Here is a 27,779-nt window from a genome sequence, read left to right as displayed (position 1 = left end):
TAAGCCAAGTTGAATGTTAACACAAATAAATCAAGCATGCCTTTTCACACACTTGAAAATATCTTGGCCTATTCCATAAGGAATAGGTTCACTTTTTCTAAAAATTATGGTATTTACTCCTATTCAGACCTCTCCACTCCTAATAAAGTTACGACAATTAGTTTTGGACTCACAGACTGCAAAACTCCGGTTATGACAGAAAAAGCTATAAAACATGTAGTGCTACGATTTCAGAATAATTCAAGAACAGAAAAATGCTCAAATACCTTTAAAAACACCTTTAGTCAGTCACAGACCAAATCACAAAATATTTAAGAGTCTCATACGGGTTTTTTAAGGTTGTCCCAGGTGCTTTGCAAAGCACCGATGAGGGATGAAGGGGTGTGTCTTGTAGGTTGTTTATTTTTAGTGCCTATCTTCGTGAAAAAAAAGCCACTGCTGCCCTTGTGCACTTCCCTCTAGCCATTGCTCTTCTTCTGCTGGGTGCAGCAGCATAGCCCAAAGGTGGCAGAGAACAGGCTGCACTCAGCAGGTGCTTCAAGGCAGCGTGGGCATCCTAGAGATGGGTTCTCATCTCCGCATCCTACCCACCAGCCAGTGGCAAGCACAGCAGTCAATCAGAGTGAGCAAGTGTGCAAAACAACAGTATGACAGTCAGGAAAAGCAATAAATGGGCAATGCTTGCTTTCCTCCATATACTCCCCTACTGTCCTGAACACAGTGCAGACATCTCAGCTGGGTAAAGGAATTGTGCAGGCACACAAACATGTGTCACTCAACAGCCCCTTCATGCAAAATCCATGTTTCAGCACAGCACCACTGTGGATGACACTCAGGTTGGAAACTGTCTGGGAATTAGCTGTGAGTTTGTTGGGAGTGTGGGCCAGGCCAGGGGCCTCTGGCCTCAGGGCCATTGCCCAGCCATGTTGCTGCCAAGAGGCATGGGCCATCCCTGACACCATCAGGATGCTCCTGTGCCACAGCCAGGACAGGATGGGCTTGCAAGAAAGGCACTGCCATCACTGAAAGTTTATGCCATGGAAGCCCCATCTTCTCAACCAGCTGAGACAAAGCACAAACATTTCCCTACTGGCTACATCTCCAAAGATGTGCATGTTAACGTTTTTCTTAAATTCCTGTTTTCACTCATTTCCACGATTTTCATTTCTTTCACTTTCATCCTGCCTAACCAAACTGAAAAGAATTTCCCTCTGTCTAAAAAAAACATGAAGCATGGCAATTCTGGCAGGAAGGTCTGTGCTTATTTAACCTTTGGAGAGGCACAACTAAGGTAGGCTCCACTGAGAAGGGTTTTGTCTGTCACCTATTGTGTCACAGAAAACACAACACAATGCACCAAGCTGCTATACCTCAAGCCAGGAACATGGGCCCCTGTATGCATGCTGCATCCTGTTCCATTGTGGATACCCTCAGTATCTCCTCTCATTTGCAGTCACATTCTTAATCTTGCACATCTACGCGCGTAATCCACTAAACACTCCTGACCGAAGTGTCTAGGTGTTTCAGTTACAACTGTAGAGGAAAAGTTCTTGCTCATACTTATTTTTCCCATGTATATAAGTGGGATGCAGTGGACAAGCATTCCAAGTTGAAAAATGTGTGACTGCATTAGTAGGATGCTGGCCTTGGGCTAACAAATCAGAGCCCTCTTTGTGTCAGAGCACAAACTGAGTGAGTTCATGCCTGTCCATCATACACAGAATAAACACAGGTTTTCCAAGAAGTCCCCAGGAGTTTTCAGTTTCTCTTGCCAGTTAAAGTGTTCACATATTTAAGGCCACACTTTGGCCCACTTGGATGGTTTTGTAATTTCAGGAAAGGTCCTCTGAATATCAAAAATTCTTTACATAAAAGCCACTTGTCAGCGGCAAAATGTTTTCTACATTTCTTCTGCACACTGATGCTAGAGATCACGGTAAGAAATTAGCAAACTTTACAGCAGCCCTCCTGCAAACATCCATTCAAGCACTCAAAACTACACCCGTTCTGTGTAAAAATCTTTCCTAAGACTAATCAGTGAATATTATACCAATATCATTATTTCCAGTAAACACTAAGAGCAAACCCTGTGAGAACAGATGACAGCAACTTCCCAATTTAGTATTTAACCAGTAAGGTCACCCCTGCTACCACAGCCAGGGTACCAAATGACCCAGCATTTGTCTGCCATGGCCATTTGGAAGCCCTTTACAGTGTCAGGACTGCTCTCTAGGTGTGTGACCCTCCTCTGGCCTTCCAGGTGACACCTATAATGTACTTCACCATATCCTAAACTTTTTTTTGTCTTGTCTATGTAGACTGGAAAGTCTTAGGACCTCAAGAGAGTCTCCGGTTAGGTTCCAGCCCTGCACAACACCATGGGAGCACAGCGCTTGCTTGGCCCTTCCAGTACCAATATATTTCCACAATAATTACAGTAGCTATGGTGCATGTGGAGGAGGTATCCATAAATAGGTCTTCTAAGTCTGGGAACTACCCTGAATACATCAAAGAAATAATAAATGCTGCTGCAATCCAGCACCCTGCTGAGTTGCAGATTTGATACACCTGCACCTTCAGCATCTGTACTGGTTTAAGTCTTCAAAAGGATAACTATGGTGTCCAGTGTCCTTAGCTTTCTTCAGAACCTACCTCTGGTGCTATGGCCTACTCAACTGCTTAACTTCAAATTCTGACAGTGAGTACACTATGAATAGCAAGAGGCCAGTTAAATGTTTGCATATCTGTTTGCGTCTCACTGGCACACAGTTAAATTGACACTTCTGTGTAAGTATAGTAATACCAAACCACAGACCTTTGTGCTCTTTTACTAGTACTGCATCTTGCAAACCTGAAGGAGAGTTTGTTATCAGTGAAGAGGTATCAACAGCAGTCCCGGCATGCAAGCAATGCAGGACTTTGTGTCACAATTTGCATTCTGCTTCAACATATCTTAGCAACAAAATGTAAAATAATCACCAAATCAATGGCTTCAATAGATACAGACCTTCAATTCCTCCAAACACAAAAAAGGGAGAAGTCACCAGCTATTTACTCTGTATTACAGCCTCACTGTAGTAACACCAAAGAGAGTCAGAAGTACAGCTTTTGATGCAATTTCATGCAGCTGCATTATGTACCCATTTTTAGCTGTTTACACCTAGGATTACCCTGGTCATTGCTAAATCTGTACAGGTAACAATCTGGCCTGTGCCATTGCATTGTATTTACTTTTGCTTGCACGTGCTGGACTAAATGCACAGTAGAGAAACGTTCAGCAGTTTAAAAGGTAAACTTGTTCCAGGTAGTAACGATAAATACAAAAATTGTGTAAGACAATAACAAGAGAAGAGTGGAGAAAGCAAGAAGTTATTCTTCTGGCACTGTGTAAATTCTGATGCTGAACTTTGCAATGGCATCTGCCATTGCAACGTGGCCCTGTCAAAACACTTCTGTTCATATTAGTACTATCTCCAGCAAACTTTCTTATATATAAATCTGGTATGTCACTGACCGTAGCCATGCCTCGACTTGCCTCAACAACTTCCTCACCATGCCAACCAGCTTCCCCAAAGCATCCTGCCTTCCCAGCCAGGTGGTGAGATGTCAGGGTAAGGGCTGTAAGCAATTTATGAATCAGTCAAGACAGGATAGGTGACCATCCCAAAGACATGCACTTACTCTGGCATGGAAAGCCACTATTATGAGAAATAGAAATAGTTAGAAAAAGCACAACTTTAAGATATGGGTGTGGCATTTAATTGTGGTTTTCTCCTGTTTTCTGCATTAAGAAGCAGAGGAAGAACTCAAAGAAACAGGACTAGAAAGAAGGCGTGAGCTTTCATAGCTTGTTGCACAAAAAGCCATGAAACATGGCTAGCTGTTATCGGTGTACTGTAGCATTAATGAGGAAGAGAGGAGATGTGTGTAACACGGTGTCATCCACATGTCCCATTGAAGAGTCTGAACATAAGACTGCCATGGCACATAGCTCTCCCAGAGCAGCTGGTACATCTTCACTAGCCCAGTGCTGTGTCTCATAGAAAAACTGGTACAGGGTACAGCAAACACACAAAAGCAGAATGGTACAAGTAGCCTTGAAAAGACATTCCCACAGTCATCAGGTATAACTGCCCCAAAACCAGTACAAAGGTGAGCTGACCCAGCAAGGCAGTAACACAGCAAGAGTGTGAGCATGCATCAAAGCATGCATCCCCATCTGCTGAATCAGAGAATTCTCCTGATTCAGAGCTGCAAGGGGTAGTTTTTCCCCTTTGCCCTTTGACTAAACACAGACAGAACAGTCAGCTTGTTTTTTCTTTTTGAGCCACTTGACTCAACACAGATTTCAGCACACCTAAATGCTATCTATCTTGAAATTATTAAATTTTCTCATTTAAGATACAGCATTTGCAGAGGTAAAAACACGTTAAGATCTTCCTGTGGTTTATGTATGCAAATTTACTGTCACAAAAGTTTATAGCAAGGACCTCAAAGCTTGCCATTCATAGGTGATTAGTCATGCTCTATACTGTTACTTGATATCTGGATTGGGACTTCATTAATTTGCAGGCATTCTTAATGCACTGCATAATGTCAGAGATTACTGGTTTCCCACAAATGAATTTTTCTTCCTCTTCTTAAAAAGATTTACTAAAAAAACAATTCAAGTCTGTCTTAAGAGATGTTTCTGCTGGTTCCAAGAGCCAAGTACTAATCTCACCGCACCACCTACTGGAACTCAGCAGAATCACAGGACTGGTTTAGAGACTTCACTCTCTACACAGGCTGCGATCTGAATAATGCAAATACTAGAGGAGTGATCTGAGGAATTATCACTACACACTTGCCCTGCAGTTTGCCAGAAAGCAGCTGGTTACCAGGCAGTTACCAGGCTAGATGAAATTCTCATCTGAACTGGAACAGGCATTTTCCCCTTATGTTACCTTGTAGAACAAGCAGTAACAGGACAATAAAGAAGAAAATTAAAACCAAGGGTTTGCACACAACTTTCCCTTTACCAACGTAATACCACAAATGTGACATTCCCCAGCTCCAGCTCCCTGGTGTGGCAGGCAGAGGTGTTCCCAGGGCAGACACACCTGCATCTTGACTCCAATGACTCAGCAGGTCTCCACACTCCCTCCATCTGCTCCTCTACATGCACATCTGGCTTGCCTATTCCTGCAGGCTCTTCAAATCAGCTTTACACCACACCAGAGTTACTAGATGCATTTTTAGACCTGAAAATATCATGAAGAAGATCTTGGAGGGTAACAAGAGAAAGCTACAGCACAATCAGGGTGATAAACTCAGTAGTAGACTTCCCACTAATTCTGAAGTAGGTACAAAAATCAGTGTGTGAAAAACTTTTAAAATTTGTTTAGTTAATTACAAGCATTACAATATTATCGTTTGGGAAAATGTTACCCATAATACCAGCTACAGTTTAGCAGCCCTGCTCTAATTATAAAGTGGACTCTCAGGCGTCATTGGCATGTTACTAAATTTGTCTCACAGGATGCTAAGTGATATGCCAATAAACAATACCATAGGAGATACCCTGATCACACTGAAGTCAAGGACAAAAAGTCATATTGGCTTAGCAGAGGATATATTTGGCCTTATAAAGCAGGAAGCAGAGCAGAACAGATCAACACTCTGATTTCACGTGGTAACCTCACAGATGCATCTGTGAATTTATACTTCTTTCTCTAGTCACTGTTTATCTGCTGACATTCTAACAGATTTTATACACTTGGGTAGACCCCAGATGGGTCTCTGCCAGAGGGCATGCTGAATCTTTCTGCATGGCTGGGCATCTGACATCTGCACACATCTGAGCTTGGTGCTAAAACTCCCAACATTAAGGATGGAACTACAAATCCAATCAGGAGTGAGTTTATACTTAGCATGATACTTGAAATACTTTACAATCAAATTATTATTATTATTATTATTATTATTATTATTATTATTATTATTATTATTATTATTATTATTATTATTATTATTGTTGTTGTTGTTGTTGTTGTTGTTGTTGTTGTTGTTGTTGGGTTTCACTAGGAACAGAAAGTGAAGGTTGATGGTAATCCCCTTTGTTCATTTTGACTTCCATTCAACTAGATTCCATGCTTACCAAGCAATACATTCAGATTTGTGACACACTCGTGAAGAAAGCAAGGAACCACGGACCTCTGGAGCCGCTGTCCCTGCTGTGCTGGCTGCTGTCACGGCTCCTTACAGATGGGGGCACTGCTGGTTCTCCAGGAACTTTGCAAAGCCTCACCCAAAGCATCACTCCAAAGCACTGACTGTCTTTGTGAAAGAAGCTGCAGAACCCTTGCCCAGTTGTCAGCGTGTGCTGCAGGGGCAGCAGCAGAGGAGCAGATCTCTAAGCTGAGTCTGCTCATGATGGCAATGCGGCAGGACCTCTCATGTCTCAATGCCAATCTTCAGCCCTCCTCTGAAACCCAGAAAATAACATTTGCGTTTGAATGTATGTTTCAATAATTCTCTGTGGTCTCATCACAATTTTTGAATGCACCTAATGAATAACAATTAGAAGAAGGAGGGTTAAGTACACTACCTACAGCCAAATGCTTATGCACAGGCAAATTCAGGCAAACCAGCATACTGCTCTGTTTTCATTACTTTTCTGTACAAGGCTTTCTTCCACTAAAAACAACAATAAAAACCAAAAGCTAAAACAAACAAACAAACAAACCTCCCAACACCCTCAAACAAAACAAAACCAAGCAAAGCTGCTTAAATTAGAGATTAATATAATTTCTATATCAAGCTTCACCTCTGACTTTCCTAGCCAATGAGCACAGAGGCCTTGAGGAATTTTGAGACGTTTCCTTCAAATCTTAAAAAAAAATCAGTAGGATGATACTTACACAGAAGTCAGCAACTCAATCCCAGCTCCTAAATCTCAACTTTTATGGCAATCTCTGAGCCGTGGTATGTCTGCCACAGCGGTGACCCAGAACTGTGGGTTCACTGGTACTTGTGTCTATGTGGGGAAAGGTGTTTTACTGAAGCACTGGCCTTGCTTCTCTTCTGATGCATGTAGAGAGCAGGAGCTGCTGTCTTTCAAACACACTCTGGGCTATGGACACCTGTATCAGAGGAGGTGCCTGGCTCTCCCATAGCTGAAGGCAATCTGAAGCCTTGGCAAGTGTACAGAGTGACATGAGGAATATTACGCCCCACATGGGACTCACAAGAATTCATTGTCAGGTGTTTCTCCCAGCTTCCCTGGTTGTGTACCTGCAATGCACCACATAACACACGGCTTTACACCCTCTGGCATGGCCCGACTGGCCGGAGCAGGGCCCAGCCAGGCCTTCGGCCTGCGCTGGCAGCTCGGCACATGCGCGGTGTGCAGCCCCGTCCCGCTCCTCGGCCCCGGGCTGCCGGCCCAGGGGCAGCGCCGGCCGGGAGCCGGGAGCCGGGAGCCGGGAGCCGGGAGCCGGGAGCCGGGAGCCGGGAGCCGGGAGCCGGGAGCCGGGAGCCGGGAGCCGGGAGCCGTGTGGCTGCCGCCTCTCCCGCAGCTGCTGCCAGGCTGTTCCACTCGCTGGAGCTCAGAGGTTTTCCAAAAGCTCTGTGCAGCTTGCAAGGATGTCATTTTAAGAGGGTCCGTGACAAACAGACTCCTGCATTCCCATCGGGCTGGTGATGTCCTTGCCGTGACAACCCGCAGCCGTAAAGCGAGTTCAGCTCTCTGACACGAAGGTTGGCGACAGCTGTCCTCGCATGGTTTGCTGTAAGAGATGAGAATCTACCCCAAAAACCCCGGAGATGGCACTTCTCTGCTCTGGTTGTAAGTAATGATGCAGAGCACAATGGATTTAAGTTCCTCATATGCACAAAGGTAAGTCACCTGCAAACTCATTTCAAAATCTCATCTTCCCATGCAAATATATAGAGATGGCTTGACAGAACGAATATCAAGAATTTAAATAATAATAATAATAGTAATAATAATATTGGGCCTCACAGAGTTTTATTTTGCTTACACATTGAGGAATTTCTTCCATCAGCTTCAGACAGGGATATTTCAGCTTATTACTACAGTAGTTTTTAAAAATTTTCAGCAGAATAGCAACAGCAGCTGATTGCTTTTAGGCTTGTCATGGAGAGATGTATGTCATATTTATTATCTATATTGTCTATTGGCTTACTTATGCAACATATGCAATACATATGCAACAATTGCAATATTGGAAAACAGCAGTTTAAAATGGGGTAAAACTTTAAGAAAAGATGATTTTCATGTCTACTTTTTGTATACATCAAAAGGACTAGATGCTGACAAGTGATCAATTTTGCTTCAGCAAATCTTAGCTATATAGGTGAGTATTGCCATAACTGTGAATTTAAAATACCTTTAAAAGCCCCAACTGAAGGTTTTCTACCTGGTAAGGTTGCTAAGGAAATTAAAATCTCTCTTTATCATTTACTTTTAAGTTAAATCATTGAATTTCATGTCCTTACTTGCTGATAAAAGCTTTTATGTCTTATGATTTAATCCATTTTAAGGAATGTAGTGGCATTCCTTTTATGTTCCCAAAGCAGGAAGCTGTGATTGTTTGATTATCTGTGTTGCAAACAATTTCTTTTTCACTCAGCTTTGCCAAGTAATCCATGTGCAGTAGCCATAGTTGCCAGTGCACACCTGCCAAGTGTCCAGGATGACATGGCTGTGCTGGCTCCACAGCAAAGATGCTTACTATAGAAAAAAAAGATGAAAGGCAGGAGGAAGACAGATGCTGCTCAGTTGGGACCCCAGCCTGAGTGGATGGGGAAGGGTGGGAAGCCATCAAACAAAATTGAGTGACAATACACAAAACATACTACCAACAAAGATAAAAATAGGACAGGAAGTGCAACAGGAGAAGGAGGATCTGTACTCTGTCAGGAACAGAGACAGGTGTTCCTTGGTAAAATGGGAATAAATAACATAGAGAAAATTTTCCTTAACAGGACAGAGGTGTGGGGCTGACTGAGATTCTGCAGCTCCAAACAGCCATTCTCAAGCTCTCACGTATGCTCTGTGCCACACACCCACAGAGCAGTACTCAGACTTGGGTGGGAGAGGGGGACCCACAGTGCTATGGGAATGGCTGTCAGGGAGCTGATGGAGTTGGTGCTGAAAAGGAGACTGGAATATGACCAGGCTTGGGAAAGAGCAGTCAAGTCTCCAGGTGGATAAAGGGGCAGACAACAATGGTAGAGACCACGGATTGAAACCACCACATACGGACGGAAGTGAGAGAGTTGGGAGGGAACATATGCCTGTACCTCCATTTGCCTACTGATCTGTGCCTCTCCTCCTGCCAGACCACTCTCCATACTGGCTCATCCTTATTCCTCTTCAGGTATCATCTTAATCCCCCTGTCATAACTTCACTCACAACACCACCCAAGCAAGAGGGTCGCCTCCAGATAAATTAATCATCTCCCCTCCATTACAGCTGCAGTCTGCTGGCTCATTGGATTATTTGTGATTTACTGATTGCCTTCCTGCTAGCTGTGTGGGAGGCAGCTGGATGAGGAGCAGGAGCAGACAACACACAATGAATAGCACACTGAGTCTATTGGTTATCATGCAAAGAAAGCTATATTCAAAATTTACAGTAGACAATGGATTTTATCTAAATAGCATGTTAATGTCTTGGCACATTACTGTTTTAAGCAGGTATCATTCTTTAGCAAGGAAAAGTGGAATCTCTTTCATTAGTGCTTTTTCATTAGCTATAATACTGCAAGAACACAAATTAGCTTTCAAACACAGCAGATCAGTTTCTATTGATCCAATAAAATAATCCAACCCTCCCTACAAACCATTTCTCCTTCCCACACATCAGAAACTTAGCCCAACTGCAGATCAAAAAACAGCATTCCAGGCTTGAAAATTATACTGTCTCTTTGCAGCACTTCCTATGGTACTGTTTCATAATATCTCACAATAGTTATCCATAGTAACATCACTAGCGATGTGGGACTTAAAGAAGCCAAGTGACACCAGAAACACCTCCCCTCCTTATACTGCCAGATGCCATTCAAATGTGGGCTGTACCTGGCTGCAGATGTTTACCATTTACGTAGAGGAGCTAGACAAAGGCCTGGACTGGTACAGTCACAGCCAGGAACACAGAGGGATTATTACTCTGTTACGCAATCGATAAATCCGTGGTATTAGAGAGGGAGTTTCCAAAAACTGCATTCATTCACTTCTTGCTGACCTTTGACACTGACATGCTGAGATCAAATAAACTGCCTGTTTCTGTGTCCTGCCAACAAGCTGTGGGATATCACATGAGGAATTTGGCTACTGATGGAGACCAGGCTTTACAGGACAGAGGGCAGCAAATTATATATGCAAATATTTCTTCTTCACAACAAACACAAATTATCCTGTTATCCATCTTTCAGTTTTCAAAACTTAGTGTTTTAGCAAGGTGTCTAAATGAATCATTGTAAAGACCACATACACTAAGCTGCAGCAAATTAATTTAGATTTTAAAAATCCAGTGCAGTAGAAAGCATGTACTTACATGCATCTAATGTGCACTTGGTAAAGCAACACATTGACCAACATCACAAATCATGTAAAACATGCATTCATCATAGGAAAGTCAGAGGATTTACACAAGCAGTGTAATTTCATAGCAATGAATCCTGTAATGATTACGCATGTTTCTTTGTATACCCCCTTTCTGACCAAAATACCATTACTTTATCTTAAAGAAACAGCACACTTTTAAACCACTTAAGCTTGTTTCAGATAGACTGGCTTTTGATTCCTTCTGAGGATTTTAGCTACAAAAGGTGGTGTCAGAACCCCATATGTCATTTGGTCTTTGTTCATTAAGATATTTCCAGACCGTTCCACTTTACTGCATTTCTCCCTACCTTTGATCCATATGCAGGTTCTTAGTTGGACCTTCTGCCTTCTTGAAGATGACAGACAGCCTCCTTTCCACAGCAGTTTTCCAAAATAAAACATAAAATGTATCTGGAACAGCACTAATGTTCACTGGTAGTTACAGAATTGCAAGGTAATAAATGAAGTAATGCTAACACATTCAAAGGTGGAGGGACAGGCACTTGGCTGTTCACAGTTGTGTTTTGATTTACGGTGCTGATGCTCCAGCCACCATCAAGCTCCCCAGCAAAGTAAGCTTGCAAAGGGGGACACAAGCACTTGGTACCTTACTGTACCCTTCTACAAAATGACCACTCTTCAAACAATTCCTTTTATGCCCATGAAGATGTCTGCAAGAAGAAATGGCCTACAACCTTTGTGCCCATGCACCCTTTTCCTCCCCCATTCCTTCAAAGGATAAGCCGGAAGAAGTGTGAGATGTTGTGTCACTTAGAGCCAAGTGCATCCAGAATAAGCAATATTCAAGCCCTCCTGGCATTTCCTGCTCCCTGTTGTGTGAAGCATCAGAAGACCATGCAACTGTCTTCCTCCTTTACTGCTCCTACCCAAAGCCACAGAGGTCACGTTAAAGACACCCCACATGAAATCATGTCACCCTGCAGGAAAAGAGTTAGTGTCACTCTGCTTTATGTCAGATGCACAATATGGGTTCTTATTAATTCCTCCTGGCCCAGTCTCCCTCTCCCTGCTATTACAGGGTAATAGGCTGGTCCATCTGCCTCTCATTGCTCTGGCAGCTAGGTCTCATGGCTCGGTAAGTGTGAATCTTGGATGTAGCTTCATGCCACCATCCCTTCACAGGAGTGGAGCCTGCGAGAGCAGGCATCATGGGCAAACTTCATTCATTTACCCATCCCTTCCTTCAGAGTTTTGCTTCCTCTGCCTCATCCAGAGGATATTTGCTCTGGGGAAAGCAGATTTATCCCAGCACAAGCAAAGGCACAGGGAAGAAGGTGTTTTGGATTTATTTGGGTGAAAAAGGGCAGAGGTAGTTGGGGACCCACATACAGGTGCACATCCACATCCTCATCTTTTTGCCACCTTGTTCTTCAGGTAAGCAACTGCTCTTCTTGGGAGATGGGGAGTTTTTCTTTTGCAGCTGCTCTGCTGCTGACTCACAGCAGCAAAATTTAACAGTGTTTACAAGGCTAAACATCAAAAAGTACTAATTTTGTATGCATAAGGCATAAAAGGAGATGAGTGCCCCTTTGATCCACTGTCTCTCTCAGTACAACTAATGGTTTCTTTCCCAAAGCCAACAGCATCTTCTGTGTACCATTCCTATATAAGAACCATCAGATGCAGCTGTGAAAGGAGCTGTGGCATTGCTTATAGCTGTCACCTCATATGTGCCTTCAGAGACAAGCCACCATAAGACGAGCACCACAAAAGATGAACCTCTGCTTTGTCTCCTTGCCTTCCACACAGCCCATGCCATACCCCACTTTTATTTAGGGGCTAGCTCAGACATGAGGTTGTTGTTTGCTGAGTTTACCGATTGAGGGCAGTGTGCAGAGCTGGCATGATAAGAAAAATCTGATAAATGAGCCCTGTGGTAAACTCAATCCTTTTTTCATACAGTAGTCACTTGATTATGACTCTCCAGAGACAATGACTCTTAGTCTCTCCTGATCTCCTAAGCATACAGGTCAGCTTCTGAGCCAAATGAACAGTCCCCTCAGCAATAGACTCCCCAGTAGAGTAAAAATCAAATTTCCAGTTTTAATGTACAGGTTTTATTAAATATTTAATTTAAAAGAGCAGCTAGAAGAAGGGAAGTAAATTAAATTCTCTTCAGTTGGATAATGATGGAGAGAGAATCTGTGCACTGGTGAAGGTAGATTTAACATCAGCTTTCTAGTATTCCCATGGCCACAACCAGAGCTCCATTTCCATAGGCTAACCTGTCTCAGGGTAACAGATGATTGCATTTCTATGGCAGCCAGCTTTTGAATTGAGAGTGATGATTGCAGCCCAAACAGAGCTGCTGACATGTGGGGAGTTACACTGGGCTGTAAACCCCAGCATGGAGCTCATGCAGGTTTGGCTTTGACAACATCTGATCACAATAGTGTGTCTAAAACTTTAAAATTATCTTTAAAGATGTTTTATCACTCAAAAAAATATACGACAATGTTTATAATTTGTATTATAAAAATGTATTCCTTTATTATGAAAACAACGTCTACTAACTTTTCAAATGATCTTTAAACCATCTCCCTTTTTTCTGCACAGCTTTCATAGTTATGCTATTTCCAGAAGATGTGACTGTAAGGATAAGTCACCAGTCACTTAACCTGTCTTTCTTTTGGTCAAGTCTCCAGTGTGATTTAAGTATTAACTTTACTTTCTCCTGCTAAGAAGGTAGTGCAATGGCTGGACATACATTATGCTCCGTAGCTCTGTCCCTCAGCTTCAGAGAACAGCACAGCTCACTGCAGGTGTACTTCGTTTTTAGCTAATAGAGATCAGAAACTCTTTTTAAAATTAAACATGAGATTGTGGCTGACCAACAATACATATCTAGACCATTGCACTATTACATCAGTTTCACCACACAACAAACAGTAAACTCTTTTGACTTGTGGAGTTACCAGGTTAATAGCCTACTTGAAGTCAAAGGAAGTGTAGGTACGTGGAGCACAGGATGATGAGTCTGGAAGGAAATTACAAGCAAAGAAGCAAAGAGAGAATCATAGCTTTAGTTTTTCTAAAAACAAAAATCTGAGGAGGGCTTAGGAACAGCTCTTGCTAGGCATCTGCTTTAAATAACACCTCATTCTGTGACTGCAAAACAAAATAAATCACTTCTGTGTCCAGCTTTTGTTTTTGCAGGAATTATTAACACACATCATTGCTGCTAGAAGTTCACCTTCCTGAGTAGAGAATTCCCCTGGACACTGCAGGGAAAGAAAGTGAAAAGCCTCAGTCTTATGACTGGTGTATGGATATACTGAAACTGAAAACACTTGTGTTCTTATTTCATCCTATCTCAGAAGAGTGTAGCCAGCAATATTATTAGCTATTTCATCTATTTTTTTGTTGTTTCTCAGGTCATGTTACATTTATGTTAGAATGATTTCTTGTAAGAGGTGGAAACTTCCCAGAAGTTTCCTTATGTTGTCTCAGTTTCTGTGTGTGGCAGTTTTTTGGAAGAAGTTATGATTACAAGTTTCAGATGACTAACAAAAACCACAGTGCTGTTCAGATACATTTTGTTCCACCTCAAGTTATCTAGTCATAAAAACTCAGTCAAGTAAGTGTCACTATTATACTGTTAATCATTTGTGCTTGTTCTCTGTTTGCTCCTGGGCATACTCCTCCCCTGCAGGTGATGCAGCAGAAGAAATTGACTTGACTGTGGTTTACCAAGCAGCAGCTAATGGTGATGTGAACACATTAACTGCAGCAATTCGAGAAGATCCTTCCATCCTAGAGTGCTGCGACAGTGAGGGTAAATGAAGGCTGAGCTTGTTCTCAGGGTATTAATTGCTTCAGCTTGCAATTAATTTTTCCGGGTTTTTTTAATCCTGATTTTTGTGTTCGGCAAATAATATTTAGTAGCAGAATGTGGGAAATTTAAGTTATTTTTTAAACATACACTGGAATTGTTCAGTTTGGATATTTTGTTCCCCCTCTAGCTGTAAGCTAATTATATGGATACAAATAAGTTTTTTAGCTATAATCAGACAGTGCTTTATCATTAATTAATTTTATCATCTTTAGGGACTAAACAGTGAAAAATTGTTGCAATTTCAGGGAATAAAAATGTCTTTTTCATCAAAGCCAAATGCTATACATTCCATACATCTCTAGAGTAGGGGATTCCACTTAAAAACCTGTGGGTGTACAGACACAGTTTGAATGATTTTGTCATGCAAGTGTTTGCCAAAGTGTTGGTTGGACAATTCACAATGTTCTAAATAATCTGTTCTGTCTGTGAGACCATGCTCCATTTCATTTTGTGTTCAGGTTACTTACTGTTTAATTGTTTTGCAAGGCTGGGGTTCATACACATCTATTTCACAAGTGAATTAGAGTAACAGATCTCTGGAAGCTTCTCCTGAAATGACTTTGCTTATTCAAAAGGATTTTTTAATTAGAGATTTTTTCAAAGGATCCATATGAACACTGTCTATCCTAATCTTTACCAGTTTGTCCCAAGTTACCAATTTTTCCTACAATTTAAGCCAGACATATGTTATCTTTAAAACAGTTAATGATCTGCAGGGAAAATGCTCCATCAAGCAAAAATGGTCTCAATCCAGATCTTTAATGTGAGAGGGAGTAGGTATGAAGGGAAGTGGGTAGAGATAGACTAGTCAGCAAACAGACTCTTTTTTACTGAACTGTACATCCAAATGTAACTGGAGACCAGTCTTGCAAGACAGAACACGTGGCTTGTATTCTGCACATTTGGCAGTGTGCATAATTGAAGGTTGAGTAGCATTCATTTGCTCAGCAGACTCAGTGAATCCAGCAAGGATAATTTTTCTTCTGTTGTGTCTGAAGTTTCCAGTAGTCTTATGGTTTCCAGTATTCATGTTTAGTCCCAGCTTAATAATTTTAAATTGCTTTGTCATATTTTGCAGAAAAATCTTTTTCTGCTATTCAGCAGTTAGAATGGGAGCAGGGGGAAGCAATTCAAAGACTTTATAATACTTAGTGATAAAATTTGAGTATTATATTAGAATGCATATTTCAGTTTTTTTCTAGCATGTTTGCAGAATATAAAATAAGTTCTTGTGACAACAGAAACTATTCTAGACCAAATCCAGTCTTTAAAATAAGTTGTTGTCCACAGAAAGCATCAACTCATATACATACACCTTTGCACAGGACAGGCCTTGATATCATCTATCTTTTGAATACACAAAAGACAGAGACAGATTGAAGCTGGAGTTTGAGAAAATTAGCCAAGCACCATCTGTCTACAAGTCACTCTGAAGAGCAGCAGTGTCCAAAATGGTGTACCAAGCCAGCAGTTCATACTGGGAGTTTGTCAACACAAAAACACTTTTTCTGTCCAAGAGAGTTAATGCAGCAAGGCTTTTGCTAATGAAGTCATGCTCTTTTTAAAGTCAGTGGTCAGTAATTGGCATTGCAGTTACTTCCTGCCTACAAAAAAGCTGCTTACAACTGTTGGACAGTTGTCAGAGAAAGAATTTGTTAATTTACCAGTGTTAACATTAGCAAATAAGAAAATACCTCTATCTTACGGTTTTGACAAAATAAAAATTTTTAAAGTACATTTGACTACCATCCCCAGGTTGCACACCTTTGATGCATGCTGTGTCAGGACGCCAGGTTGATACAGTGAAGCTTCTGTTGAAGATGGGAGCCAATATTAATACTCAAGTTGCTTGTGGACATACCAGTTTATCTCTGGCAACTTATCTGGTACCAAGACTTGGGGAGAAGGCTGGAAAGATAGATGGAAAGAAGGAAGTAAATGTTCAGACCAAATAAGATTTTTTTACACTACATATACTACAGATTTCTTTGTACTACTGTAAGATTTGTTGATACTACAAGAAGAAAAATAGTGCGTGACGTTTGGATTTAAGCAGCAGTGCAACTTTACTATAATGCAAAGCTGGAGCAGTGATTGTTAGAAAAGGATCAGGACTCCCATCAATAAGTTGTACAGTAAGTGCATGGAATGGGGATCTCACTAGATCCAGGGCACTCTGTATGTTTTCAAGAAATCCTCTCTTTCTGTGTACTGGAAAGTCCCTTCCTGTCTTAACGCAATGATTAATTTTTCACCTCCCACTACCACCCTCAGATTTTTATGCTCCAGTGAGGGCACTCCTATCTCAAATTGTGGTGGTAAGCAAGTATGTTTACCTGCACAGCACATGACCCGGGGCATTGCTTTTTTTCACTATAGAGCTGAAACTTGGATGGCCAGATTAAGAACTTAAATTCAAGGTGCTGCAGGTGCCTGTGCAGGTACTAAGATCATAAGAAATCCAGTCCCCCAACCAACACATATACAAGTGATAGTAGAGGCAGACATCCCATTGAGAAGTTTGGGTAGGGAGATGTCTGTCTGAAGAAAACAAGGATGTTGTTTCTTCTCCTTAGCCTTCTACTAGTTGAAGGGAATGCAGGCTTCAGAGAGAGGATGGGGCAGAGGGGATGACCATGGGCTTCCATTACTAGTTGAACAGAAAGGATAAAGGAATAGTCACCCCTGCTGCACAATATGAAATATGTCTGGACGACTGCCAGTTTGTTTAAACAGATACTGTGGCAGCTTAATTAAATCACATCCCCTGCATATAGTTTCTTCCTGCAAATTCAGGACAAAACCATTCCTTCTGCTCAGCTGGGTGATATTCAGCCAGATAAGCGTAGAAATTGGCCAAACAGGCGGTCTCATTCAATGCAAGGAGCATGCTTCACTTACTTGAGAATAAACATTTCCTCTGCCAGATATTTTTTTAAAAATCCCATAATTAGTACCATGCTCCTTTTCTCCTTCCTCTTTTCCCAGAGGGGAAGAAATATTCTTTGGAAAAAAAGAAATTACAGGAAAAGATTTAAACCACCCAGGCTTCGAAGTTTCCACTTCTGTTTCTGTGATGAATGTAATTGGAGTTCTAGAGAGCATTTGGCTGTGAGGTCTGTCCAGGCAGTGAATTCAGCAGAGCTTCGCAGTCACAGTCTCATACAGAATTGGATGGTCTTTTATTTCCATCTTTCCACCCCATTTCTTCATAAATGTTGGTAATGCCAATCTGATGTAGTTCATACAGGAGGAAACAGCCTTTATTGATTGCCTGCAGAAATTTGAACAAAACACCTAAATGTATCTTTGATTTCCCTGGGATTTTAAATGCTAGACGATTTAAGCAGTCACAACCAAAGTGTCTACTTGATTTTTTTGCTGAGGTGATCAATAGAAGGTTTTAAGCCAAGGACTGAATCATCCCATCTGTTTTGGTGCTGTTTTCAGTCTGACATTGTTACTAATGCAAATTTCTGCAACCGTGTTTGTAAGACCACACTCTAAGGCTTCTCACTACTGATTTGTCAACCCTGCTAAAATCTCATAAAGGAAATGAGATCAAGTGTTCATGATCGTGGTTTAACCTAGCATAATAAAGTCCACGTGCAGGAGTATGTGTAGCATTTGCTAATGATGCAGGAATTAGCAGCTTTTTAATCACTGTTTACTCAGTACTTGCCACAGCTGCAGAAAAACATTAAAATGCAGTGTAAAGAAAGTCCTGTATTGAAGAAATGAATGACCAAGCTAGTCTGTGGCTTGGACTCCAAAATGGAACCTCACTGAGTGCTGAGAGACCTATACTGGGGAAAGAAAAGACCCATTCCGTTGTTGGCAGAAACACCAAGCAAAGATCTGGCCTGATGCATTTCAGTCTCCTCTTTGACATGCTCAAATTCCTTTTCTAGGGCTGGCTGGAACGATGTGTCAGCTTGCTCAGAAACGGTGCTAAGCAGAACATACCTGACAAAAACGGGAGGTTGCCACTTCACGCTGCTACTGCGGAGCCTAATGTGAGGTATGTCCCAGGCTCCAACAGCATTTGCTGGTTGAATCTGAACACCAACACAAGGTATCTGACACAAAGGGGAGCCCAATGCAGGAAGTTTAGCTGTGACAGTTACACATGTGGCTTGCTTCTTTGGTTATTGGCTGTCATAAAGGGGGCAGACAGGGAGGAAAAGCATTGTGCAGCACCTGTGTAACAGAGATGTATGGCCAAGTAAAGTGAGGAGCCTGGTTTAAGATCACAACTTTGTGAGGAGGGAAATTGTAATAGAGGTTGAAACCCTGTGTTTGCCCTGACTACTTACCATTCTGCCATCTCTCCATAAGAAATATTACAAGAAGTTCCTCCTCTGGACTTCTCCTGCAAGTAGCAAGACAAATATGAAAAAACTTGTCCACAGACAACTTCTCTGAGAGCCTCTGTTGTGAAAGGGGAAGCTGACATTTAGTGGAATGGGTCATTTATAAGTACTTACACTGAAGATGGAGTAACAACTGCAAACTGTCTTCACAAGAAGCGTTAAGAAAGCTCCTCATTGTCCCATGCCAGCCTGTGACAATAGGAAGTTTTAATGAATTTTGGTTTCTACCGATCAAAAAACCCTCCTAAGTAAATCATATCTGAAAGTTTATAAAGACACTAGAGACAGGTAAAACATTTAGTACATGCAAAATATTCATGGGACTTACTTGCTGAGTGTACGGTTTTGCTGCTGTTGCTGTATCAGACCAGCCCAAACTTCTGTTTCTGCTGATATTGCTCTCCAGCCTTTTTTAACAGCTTTATTAGTTTTTCACATTATCATTGCTTTTCATGCATCACTTGGAGAGAATAGTTTGAGATTCTGCAAAAGTGCAGGTCATGTCACTATCATTAAACAAAGCCTTCACAGAAAGAAGACAATGTTTGTACAGCTCTGCATATGCTTCTACTTGAAAGGGAACAGTAATCTTCTTTACCAGCAGCACACAGGGTTTCCTGAACGTTTTTCACATTCTCCATGGATACAGGCAGACATTTGCTCTGCACAGGAGTTTACCAATTGCTCAGTTCCTTTTCCTCTGACTATTCACTGTTTTTTTTCCCTATACCCAGAAGACATGCCTGGAACACTGAGGAGCAGACTTTTCCATCCTGGTCATTGTCACAGTCTTGAATGCCATGTTGTTGCCAAGAAAGTGTATGCAGTGGTCAGCTTTTTCATCCAAGTTTGGAAGCTGGCAGGCCACTGTGTAAACCTCATATGCTGGAGGCAGCACATGGGCTGCACAGAGAGACAGACAGTAATCAAACAATTTATGTAATTATTTTATAAGTACTTCAGTGCATTCCACAGAGCCCGTGAGGAAAGGTGGAAAGAAAATTCATGGACTTCCTGATCTATGGCTTTATGAGTGGATATCAGAGACATTTCTGCTTCATGGCTAAGTCTCCACATCTTTGAGTGATAACACTTACATTGCCATAATGGTCTAAGATTATGTCAGCCATAGTTTGCTGTTGGTAAAATTTTTACACTCAAAGAATGACATTTCCTTCCCATACACTGGTTTCATTGTGCAGAAACATATATCGGATTATAAAACTGATAAATGGTTTTTAGAAGCATATTATGATTGTCTCACTCTCCTTCTTCTCACTCATCCATGTTTCCAGATACAGAATTCTGAGATTCTGAGTCATTGTGTCAAATGACCAAAAATGTCTCTTTCCTTTTACAAATTTTTACCAAATTAATCACAGCAATCCTAAAGTGTTATCCTTTTCTGAGTTCTTGTAGTATCACTCCATTATGCTATTGGCTGTGTGATTCAGAAAAGGAGGCATAAAACCACTTTTCAACAAGTATTTGAGTCAATGTAGAAATGGATTTGAAGTCCTAGCAAAGCACTGGGATCTGCCCAGTCTTTGCTCTTTAAGGATATTCCAATTAGAAAAAAATAAATTTGGACTTTTGAGGCATTACCAATGGATAATCTTTTCACCTGCAGAGTTGTTCAGATCATCCCTAAGCAACTGTAGATGCTTTAATAATTCACATTATCTAGTTGTTTATTACTGGGATGGAGAGGTAAAACCAAATATGGCATGCTACATTCTAAACTTGCCCTGGTCCACACACCTGAATACAGTTCAATCCAGAAAACATACTGAAAGATGTTGAAGATTGTCCTGATGGAAAGCTGTAAAAGATCATAATTTGGTTTCCTATGCATGGGGATATATTCATTGTTGAATACATTTATCTGTGAGTTATCTATATATTTACCAGACTTCCCTCCTTGACAACTTTATAATATTTAAATTTTGTTACAAAACAATATGTCTTTAACTATCTAAGTTTTGAAGGTTTCTAGCCAATTCACACCTTTACATGAGCAACATATTTGCATTATAATCTTATCTAGGGATCCTATAGGGATTTATCTTTCTTTCTGCTAGAATCCTGAGAACTGTACATCCATATTAGGATGTATGCTATTTGTCTTTGTTATAGTCTGTGACCAGATGTTCCTTTCCATTTTCATGGTCATCCAAACACGTAGCATTCTACTATAGAACACAGCCATCTTCATCAAACCTATAGTGTTTACAGAACATCTGCATAGGATACCAAAAGGAGAAAAAAAAAAATGCAAAATAGGTGCAGTGTTCAATTATTGTGGTTGGATAGCATTTAATGTAACTATTTTATTGTAACTGTTCCCTCCACCAGAGGGGAGTGTTTGTAGGCTGATATTCGACAAAATGTGAACCAGTGCATTGCTATATTTTATACCCTAACAATGGCCATATCCAAGAAGACACACTGTAAGGACTTGTAAAATACTACTAGTCTGTGTGTGTGTAAATATATAATATGCATGTACACACACAAACACAAGTACGTACGTTGCATCACATTACTCCAAGAGTTAGGAAGAGTGAAACATCTTTTTGGAAACTGGCCATTAGCAGTTCTGTTTATTTTTAAAAAATATTAAAGTAGGATAACAATGAATTGCTAAGCTACCAAAAACTTCACTCATGTGTATTACTGCACACTCTGATTCTAGCCTGGCAATCAGCACAAGAATTCATTTAATTCCCAGCCCTAATCTTTTGCTGTAATAGTAAGCTGTAAAGTCCTATTTGCTTTTCTCATATGACAAAGCTCAGACCTAGGATTCTGACCTGTGTCCATCACTAATACCAATTTTTCTTGAAATTGCATGGTTTGTTCTCAATAAAGTGTCATTTTTTCCAGTTTTGGTCAGGGGTATAGCACACTGATTGTGTCATTGCTTCTGCAGGCTTCTGAACATGCTTCTGCAGCAGTCAAATCTTAGTGAAATTAATCACCAGGACAATGAGGTGAGTGACCTTGTGCTGCAAGTCACAGTCCCATACTCTGGTGTCATGCATTCATTCTGTTCAGAAGTCAATGTATTATCAATCTTATAATAAGACTATGCACTAGTAAAAAAATCCTGTAACACTTTTGCTGAGCTCTGCAAAGTGTTATCTTTTTTTTCCTGCTATAAATAATGCACCTTTAGGCTCATAAACCTTCTCTATATATTGCCAGCTATGAGGTTGCTGTTAGATTGCTTGCCTAGACAGTAATTGCTTTTCATTCTTCTGAAGTTAGACATGGGACTAAATTTTTACCTTTACCAGTCATCCAGTCATTAAATTGCTGTTCTCAGAAAAAATATTGGAAAGTTGATATAACATGGAACAGCCATGGTGCTACCAAAATTTATGCTGTCATCTGATCCTTAAAGAATTGTGACCCTGTGTATGTATGTATATGTATATGTCTATGTGCACACTATATGTACATTTTATATCTATAGTGTACACAGTGTGCAAAGAATAATGTTAATATCCCAGATACGTTCTCTGAATGGAGAGACACAAGACAAGACACAAGAGAGACTCTAGATGTCTTTTCATATGTTTCTCTTTGCCCTAACATTTCCCCAAAGGTGCATCTTTTCTTCACAATGCCAGAACAGTTACAGAAGTGTTAATTTTCCCTTCCCATGAGCTTTCCTTATCCACTTCATGGTTTGCAGACTCTGCTCACAACAACCTAAATCAGACATGTGCTTTTTCTTGGTATGGAATTATGTTCCTCATTAATTCCATCGAGCTATGGAATTTCAACCTGTCGTGGTTTGCCATAAGACATGGTTCCATGCAGTTTGGAACTTTTATCCAGCTCACTGTCATTTGGCAATGAGAAGATAGTCGTTCAAGTGTCTGTACTAAGCCCTGAATATTAATGCTTTCTGAAAAATGTGGAGCCTCACAAATGATTGCAGCTAATAGAGCTATTCTCTTGGCATAAGTAAAACACTTCAGTTTTTACATCTTATAATTGATGGGGGGGAAAAAAGGCATGAATGTGTAAACAGTAAGAAATACATATGGAGCTTTCATAATTTCCACAACTCTGTCTTTCCGTGGTTTTACTTATGGCGCCTGTGAGATGACAATGTGAAGAAATATTTGCTGAAAAAGCCTCATATCTGTTCAAAACAATTGTCACACTATTTTTTCCTTAGTCATTTCTTGTTTTTCCTTCTTTTATGTCCCCTATTTCTCCTTATTGTTTATAAACGTTCAATTTTTTTGTCTGTCTCTCCTTTAATGTTGTATTCTGCTGGATCTTCAGCTTTAGCAGTTCTGGTATCACTCTGATGCTTCTCTTACAAACCGAAGTCTATATACAGTTGCCACTGAAGGCTGCCATCACCATGCATGAATCAGATGGGTGTGGGCTGGACGGCCACTGCCCACTGCAATAGGCCCACATGTGTGAGCTGCCACCACACCCAGCTCAATGCTCTTTGCTTAGTTGGATGCTCTGAAAGGACACGTGGAATGTGCAAATGATTAGAAAAGAAATAGAAAAAAAAGCAGGAAGCATCACTATGCTCTGTCAGAATCCTTGGTATACCCACATCTTGAATGTCACCTGCAAGACACATCTGAAAAAGGACATATAACTAAAGGAACAAAAAAGGACAACAGAGATGGTAATAGTTGCAGAGAAGCTGGTTTCCTACAGCTAAAATTATGGGGTCTCCTATAGAAATTGTTGGGCAGCAGTTTTAAAGAAAACAAAAATAATTATTTTTTCAGAAAATTCATTGTTACTTTGTTGAGGTCTGCATGTCATAGGAAGTCTTCATCCTGGTTACCAACACAGAATTACAGACTGGTACGGGTTGGAAGGGACCTGAAGAGGTTGAGTCCAATACCCCTGCCAGGGCAGGATCACCAAGTGTAGGTAACACATAAATACATCCAGGCAGGCTTTGAATGTCTCCAGAGAAGGAGACTCGACAACCTCCCTTAGCAGCTTGTAACAGTGCTCTGTCATTCTCACAGTGAAAAAGCTTTTCCTTTTGTTTACACAAAACTTTCTATGCTCCTGCTTACACCCATTACCCCTTGTTCTATCACTGGACGTTAGTGAGAAGAGCCTGGCTCCATCCTCCTGACACATATTTATAAAGATTAGTGAGGTCACCCCTCAGTCTCAGCCAAGCTAAACCAACCCAGCCTCTCAGTCTTTCCTCACAAGGGAGATGTTCCACTCCCTTGACCATTTTCGTGGCTCTGCACTGGACTTTTTCAAGGAGTTCCCTGTCTTCTTGAACTGAGGGGCCCAAAACTGGACACAAACGTTAGGTGACTGTATATCATCAAGCTTTATTTCTTGTATTTTTTTCCAAAGCATCTGCTGCTAACTCTCTGAGCTATGCCTCTGTACTAGAGAGATCTTCGATCCCTACCCACAGTTCTCACACTCTTTTGTTACAACTGACTCTGCTGATTACCCAAGTAGAAACAGAGGAAGTTGATTTTTCAAGGTTTTTTGTCCATATCAACAGACTGAATGTGGATGACAGAAAGATCGCCTCATAAACTGCAGTTTCTCCTCATTCTTTGGGTTGTTGTTTTTTTTTCCTGCTCTTCAGGACTACATGTGAGGACCCATTTCCCAAGTGGAAATTGCTTTACTGAAGCCTCACTTCTCAGCACTCTTAGATACCAAGTGTCCATTAACAGTACTAAGTCCCTTGGTCCACTTAGGGCAGGATTTTACCCTCATTTGTGGTTTTTCAAAACCAAAACCCTTGTGAAGCTTTGAAAACCCTAACTAAACCCAAGACTGCTTATGTTCAATGCCTCTCTTTTGTCATCAAGTGTACTTAAGCTTTAAAAAAGGGAACTTGAAAAACCTTGTAAGATGCCTGGTGAATGAGAGAAATTTTTAGGCCATTGAAGCTTTTAGTTAGAAAATCACTGCTGAAAACTTCCGCTATTAATGTGTGATGTCTGCATCAGTGATTTATATTTTGTTCTTTACCTACAGTGTTGCCTGGTGGCTTTTTTTGTTCTGTGACAAGCTTTAATTACTTTTCTGCTCTACATTTTCTGCTTTTGATGATTTTGCAAACTAGGCAAGATCATTGAAACATGTTTCCCTCATGAGAGATCAGATCATCCTCAGTGCAATCACACAGCACCTGCAGGATGGACAGGGGATCAGACCCAGCCAGCACGGATTTAGGAAGGGCAGGTCCTGTCTGACCAACCTGATCTCCTTTTATGATCAGATGACCTGCCTGGTGGATGAGGGGAAGGCTGTGAATGTGGTCTACCTGGACTTCAGCAAAGCCTTCGACACCGTCTCCCATAGCATTCTCCTGAAAAAGCTGTCAGCCCACAGCTTGGACAGGGGCACTCTATGCTGGGTTAAGAACTGGCTGGAGGGCCGGGCCCAGAGAGTGGTGCTGAACGGTGTGCTGATCCAGTTGGCGGCCGGTCACTAGTGGTGTCCCCCAGGGATCAGTGTTGGGCCCAGTTCTGTTTAATATCTTTATAGATGATTTAGATGAGGGGATTGAGTCCATCATCAGCAAATTTGCAGATGACACTAAGCTGGGGGGAAGTGTCAATCAGCTGGAAGGCAGGAGGGCTCTGCAGAGCGACCTGGACAGACTGGAGACTTGGGCTGATTCCAATGGGATGAGGTTCAACACGGCCAAGTGCCGGGTCCTGCACTTCGGCCACAACAACCCCATGGGAAGCTCCAGGCTGGGGACAGAATGGTTGGAGAGCATCCAGGCAGAAAGGGACCTGGGAGTCTGGATTGACAGGAAGCTGAACGTGAGCCAGCAGTGTGCCCAGGTAGCCAAGAAGGCCAATGGCATCCTGGCCTGGATCAGGAACAGCGTGGCCAGCAGGTCCAAGGAAGTGATTCTGCTCCTGTACTCAGCACTGGTGAGGCCACAGCTTGAGTCCTGTGTCCAGTTCTGGGCCCCTCAGTTCAGGAAGAATATCAAGGTCCTGGAGCAGGTCCAAAGGAGGGCAACTAGGCTGGTGAAAGGACTCGAGCACAGATCCTATGAGGAGAGGCTGAGGGAGCTGGGGCTGCTCAGCCTGGAGAAGAGGAGGCTCAGAGGAGACCTCATCACTCTCTACAACTACCTGAAAGGAGGTTGTAGCCAGGTGGGGGTTGGTCTCTTTTCCCAGGCAACTCTCAGCAAGACAAGAGGGCACGGTCTTAAGTTGTGCCGGGGGAGGTTTAGGTTGGACATTAGAAAGAATTTCTTTATGGAGAGGGTGATCAGACATTGGAATGGGCTGCCCCGGGAAGTAGTGGATTCTCCAACCCTGGAGATATTTAAAAAGAGACTGGATGTGGCACTCAGTGCCATGGTCTGGTAACTGCAGCGGTAGTGGATCAAGGGTTGGACTTGATGATCTCTGAGGTCCCTTCCAACCCAGCCAATTCTATGATTCTATGATTCTATGAAAAGTAAAATGTTACCATATCTGAGCAACACTGGCAAATTCAGTCTTCAATATTGTTGCTGTAAATAAAATATAGGTGTGTATGTCAATGCTGATTTAGGTACAAATACAGGATATTAGTTCTCTGACCTACGAAGGCTGACTGAATTTCTCTAAGGTGGAATGAAAATGCAGGTCAGTAGTTTATCACTAGTTTTCTCACTAGAGAGTACATAAAAGTTGTTTACTTACTGTGACTTTTTTGTTGAAATCACTGGGCCAGTTCCTTAGCTTGCTGATGAGTGATGGGTAGAAAACTAGCTTATAATATTTTTTTCTGGATCAGAGATACAGTCTAAAATAAGCATCACCCAGTGCCATGTCAAAGCACCAGTCTAAAACAGGCTTTCTCACAGGATTTAAATTGAGCAGTGAGGAACCATCCCTCAGCCACTGAGGGGGATGACCATACATTATTTATAAGAGGCTATAGTCACATATGAAAGAAGCAATTGTATTTCTATCCATTTTCTGTAATAACTCCAAAAAGCTAATTACTTGGTTCTCCCTTATGACTCCACTAATTCAGAAGTTGTTGCTAATTATTTAACAAGAGGGATTGGAAGAGCCTGTCAGTCCCAAATGGCTTCAGAACTGTCTAGCTTGTCTACAGAGACTTGAAGCATGCTGCTGTGAGTGACAATTATTTGCTCTCCATGTTTGTGGCTTTCAGGGAATGACTTCACTCCACTGGGCTGGTTTCCACAACAGGCCCCAGCACACCCAGACTCTGCTGCACAAGGGAGCAGACCTGACTCTGGTGGACAAAGGCTTTAAAACAGCTCTGCACTGGGTGAGCTTGAGGCAGTTGCTTGAGCCAAGCTGGATATTATGGTATCCTAAATACTCCAGAAGAATTATTCAATCTGTGAAATGAGTAAAATAGATGCTAGGAATGCCCACTAACAGCCCCAGCATTTTGTGAGTAGTCAGGGACCAAGTATCTAACATCTTCTTTTGAGATCAAACCATACTTAATATAGGCTCAGCTCTAACAAAGTTATCATTTATCTCACTGAGACTATCTGTATACTTTATGTTGAGTTCATGCTTAACTTTTCTCACTATATCACGGTTGCAGAAATCAGCAGTGTAAACAGCTGCCAAAGGTCTTTGGGAATAAAATAATGTCAACACAAGTTAAAACCTATTTAAACAGCTGTAGTTGTAGAATAATTAGGTGAAGGGTTGGGGCCCTCTGTCCCTTTGAGTTGTACACTCCTATCTCCTTTTTCCAAAAAAAAAAAAAGTCAAATTTGTAAAAGTTACTCAGGTCATCATTAGAGAAGAAAAACCCATGTTTAATATGGCATTAAGCACTCTGCTATGCAACTGGTAGTAAGTGGTCTAATATATAGTATAATTTAATAAGTTATGCCTAAAAGTTACTGCAGAAAACTTCCCAGATGAAATTATATAGGTATCTTTTAACTTGTTCA

The 27,779-nt window shown here is 41.4% G+C and overlaps 1 protein-coding gene and 1 long non-coding RNA gene across 7 annotated transcripts in view; one reads left to right on the top strand and one right to left on the bottom strand.

The window, feature by feature from the left end:
* The window catches only part of LOC139790020 (uncharacterized), a 73,070-nt gene extending 65,962 nt beyond the window's left edge, over nt 1–7,108 (bottom strand). For both annotated transcript variants that reach the window (XR_011723345.1, XR_011723344.1), the window contains exon 1: nt 6,903–7,108. This is a non-coding gene — a long non-coding RNA (uncharacterized lncRNA). The remainder of the gene's footprint in view (nt 1–6,902) is intronic.
* A 262-nt stretch (nt 7,109–7,370) lies between these two features.
* The window catches only part of ANKRD55 (ankyrin repeat domain 55), a 52,542-nt gene continuing 32,133 nt past the window's right edge, over nt 7,371–27,779 (top strand). For 3 of the 5 annotated variants that reach the window (XM_071730547.1, XM_071730546.1, XM_071730545.1), the window contains exons 1-5: nt 7,372–13,291; nt 14,289–14,411; nt 16,227–16,357; nt 18,383–18,492; nt 21,777–21,837. In XM_071730547.1, the coding sequence (XP_071586648.1) occupies nt 13,204–13,291; nt 14,289–14,411; nt 16,227–16,357; nt 18,383–18,492; nt 21,777–21,837 (513 nt within the window). In that variant the 5' untranslated portion in view covers nt 7,372–13,203. Of the gene's footprint in view, nt 13,292–14,288; nt 14,412–16,226; nt 16,358–18,382; nt 18,493–21,776; nt 21,838–27,013; nt 27,145–27,779 lie in introns of all 5 variants that reach the window. The other 2 variants (XM_071730549.1, XM_071730548.1) reach the window with 2 other exon arrangements.

This window comes from Heliangelus exortis, chromosome Z, assembly GCF_036169615.1.
Source record: "Heliangelus exortis chromosome Z, bHelExo1.hap1, whole genome shotgun sequence".
In the NCBI taxonomy this organism is placed as follows: Eukaryota; Metazoa; Chordata; class Aves; order Apodiformes; family Trochilidae; genus Heliangelus; species Heliangelus exortis.
This window is presented reverse-complemented; position numbering and strand designations above follow the sequence as displayed.